General features: G+C 39.8%; 1 protein-coding gene across 1 annotated transcript; it reads right to left on the reverse strand.

The window, feature by feature from the left end:
- Positions 1–326: 326 nt before the first annotated feature.
- LOC136263084 (cytochrome P450 3A16-like) lies at positions 327–1,970 on the reverse strand. Its single transcript, XM_066057552.1, has one exon. The coding sequence runs from the start codon at positions 1,910–1,912 to the stop codon at positions 419–421; it is 1,494 nt and encodes a 497-aa protein (XP_065913624.1). The 5' UTR covers positions 1,913–1,970; the 3' UTR covers positions 327–418.

Raw genomic sequence — 1,970 nt, forward strand, 5'->3', positions numbered from 1 at the left:
TAGTGTGAGTATAGGACAGGCTATCATGTCACTCATATGGCTAGTTTCTGCTAGTAGCTCACAGTGCTGCAGGCAGTATAGTTAGCCAGAGAGGGTAGCTATATTATATGGTTATAAATTGTAATTAAAATTAGGTATTAGTGACGAAGAAAGGTGCATCAGACCTATACATGTTGAAACAATAAACTTGCACGTCATAACGCACTTTCGTGTAAGTAAGTATACATTCATACTTATACACCGGAATCTTTGTGCATGCATGAAACAGATGTGTGAAACCATATTTTGTAAGGCAACATCTCCAGACTACTAAATGATTTATACTGTTACTGCAAAGAATGTAAATTGTATCATAATGAAGAAAACCTACTTGTACACACTGCTTTATATATTTCTATAAAGTGCTTGTTATAAAAGTTTAAACTGATACAACGGCTACTTTTAGGTGCTTGAGTGGAGTTACTTGAAAGATATTGTCATATGGTAAAGGAACATCAGTCTCCTCTGTCTTGACAAACTTGAATTCTCGTAGCATACTGATCAATGCCATTTTTATTTTGATATGTGAATACTGTCTTCCAGGACACATTCTTGGACCATCTCCAAAAGTAATGCATGTAGCAGGGTCGTAGGGTACCTTGGCATTTGGCCCGAATCGTTCTGGATCAAACTTGTCTGGGTCAGGCCAGAACACTGGGTTACGTTGTATGTTATAAATCGGCATGTACACTTGACAACCTTTGGGGATAACTATACCATTGTTAGTAGTGACAGTCTCAGAGCAGTAGCGGGATAACATGTTAATAGCTGGAAATAGCCTTAGAACCTCACAAAGTATCATCTCAGCATACTCAATATTTTCAGCAGCATCAACCAATGTGGCATCAGGATTATTGGAAAAATAGTTTTTGATGTCAGCAATGAGTCGATCTTGGACATCTGGGTGTGTTGCCAGCAAATGGCCCATGAATGTCATATTGTGTCCCATGCCAGAAAATATTATCAAAACAGCTGTAGACACCATTTCAAGCATTGTCATTTTGTAATTATCGTCTTTTGCATCTAACATGTACTGTACTATGTCACTTCTCTTAATGTCTGAATCTTTCCTTTCTTGAATAATACGACCTGCAATGTCCTGCACTGGGATCCACTGTTTAGCTATGCTGGTATAGGCCAACATATATTGCACAAATGGTGCCAAGAAGGGAAAATGCGAGTGAAAAGCCATAGCCATTTCTTGGGCATACAGAACTCCAAACGTCTTTGTAAACGCTGCATTTACTGCAGTAACCATTTCGTCTGTTCCTTCATGGAGGTTGCACTTCCTACCGAAAATGCTCATCAATATCACTTCCATGGAAAAGCAATCAAAAGACTCTGTCACATCTTCGGTAACGCCAGTGTCAGCTTTTTTTCTCAGAGCATCTACTAATTGTCTACAACTCAGTTCTATAATAGGAGTTAACAGTTTTAACTTCTTTCCGTTGAATCCAGGAGACATCATACGCCTCATCTGTCGCCATTCATCCCCATTTACCGTGGACAGTGCTCTATTGGCGTATAATATGTGCTTCAAGAGGTTAGCGTTGTCTGGATAACGGTCAACGAAATGGTCGAATTTTCGCACCAGAACATCCTTGATTACTTCTGGATCTTGAGTAACAATCACGGGCACGATGCCCAAATACATCAAATAGTTTGGTCCGTATTTTTGGTACCACTTATCGTAGCATGTGGGTGCATGTTTCCCAGCTTTCAGTAGCTCAAGAAAATTGCCGAAGAACGGTAGTGGTTTGGGTCCGTCTAGACCGATGAGCTTGCGCTGCTGGAAGTAAGGCCAGTAGTAATGATAATAACACACGTATACCGCTGCCAGTAGTAGAATCAATGCCAAAATCAAAAGAATCATTTTGAAATCGAAACAGTGCTGGTCACTGTAAAGCGCTAATAACACTAACAATTATAGC

The sequence above is a fragment of the Dysidea avara genome, chromosome 8 (assembly GCF_963678975.1).
Source record: "Dysidea avara chromosome 8, odDysAvar1.4, whole genome shotgun sequence".
NCBI classification, from domain to species: domain Eukaryota; kingdom Metazoa; phylum Porifera; class Demospongiae; order Dictyoceratida; family Dysideidae; genus Dysidea; species Dysidea avara.

Coding starts and splice junctions, on each gene's coding strand:
- LOC136263084 (XM_066057552.1), bottom strand. CDS start 1,912: ATGATTCTTTTGATTTTGGCATTGATTCTACTACTGGCAGCGGTATAC.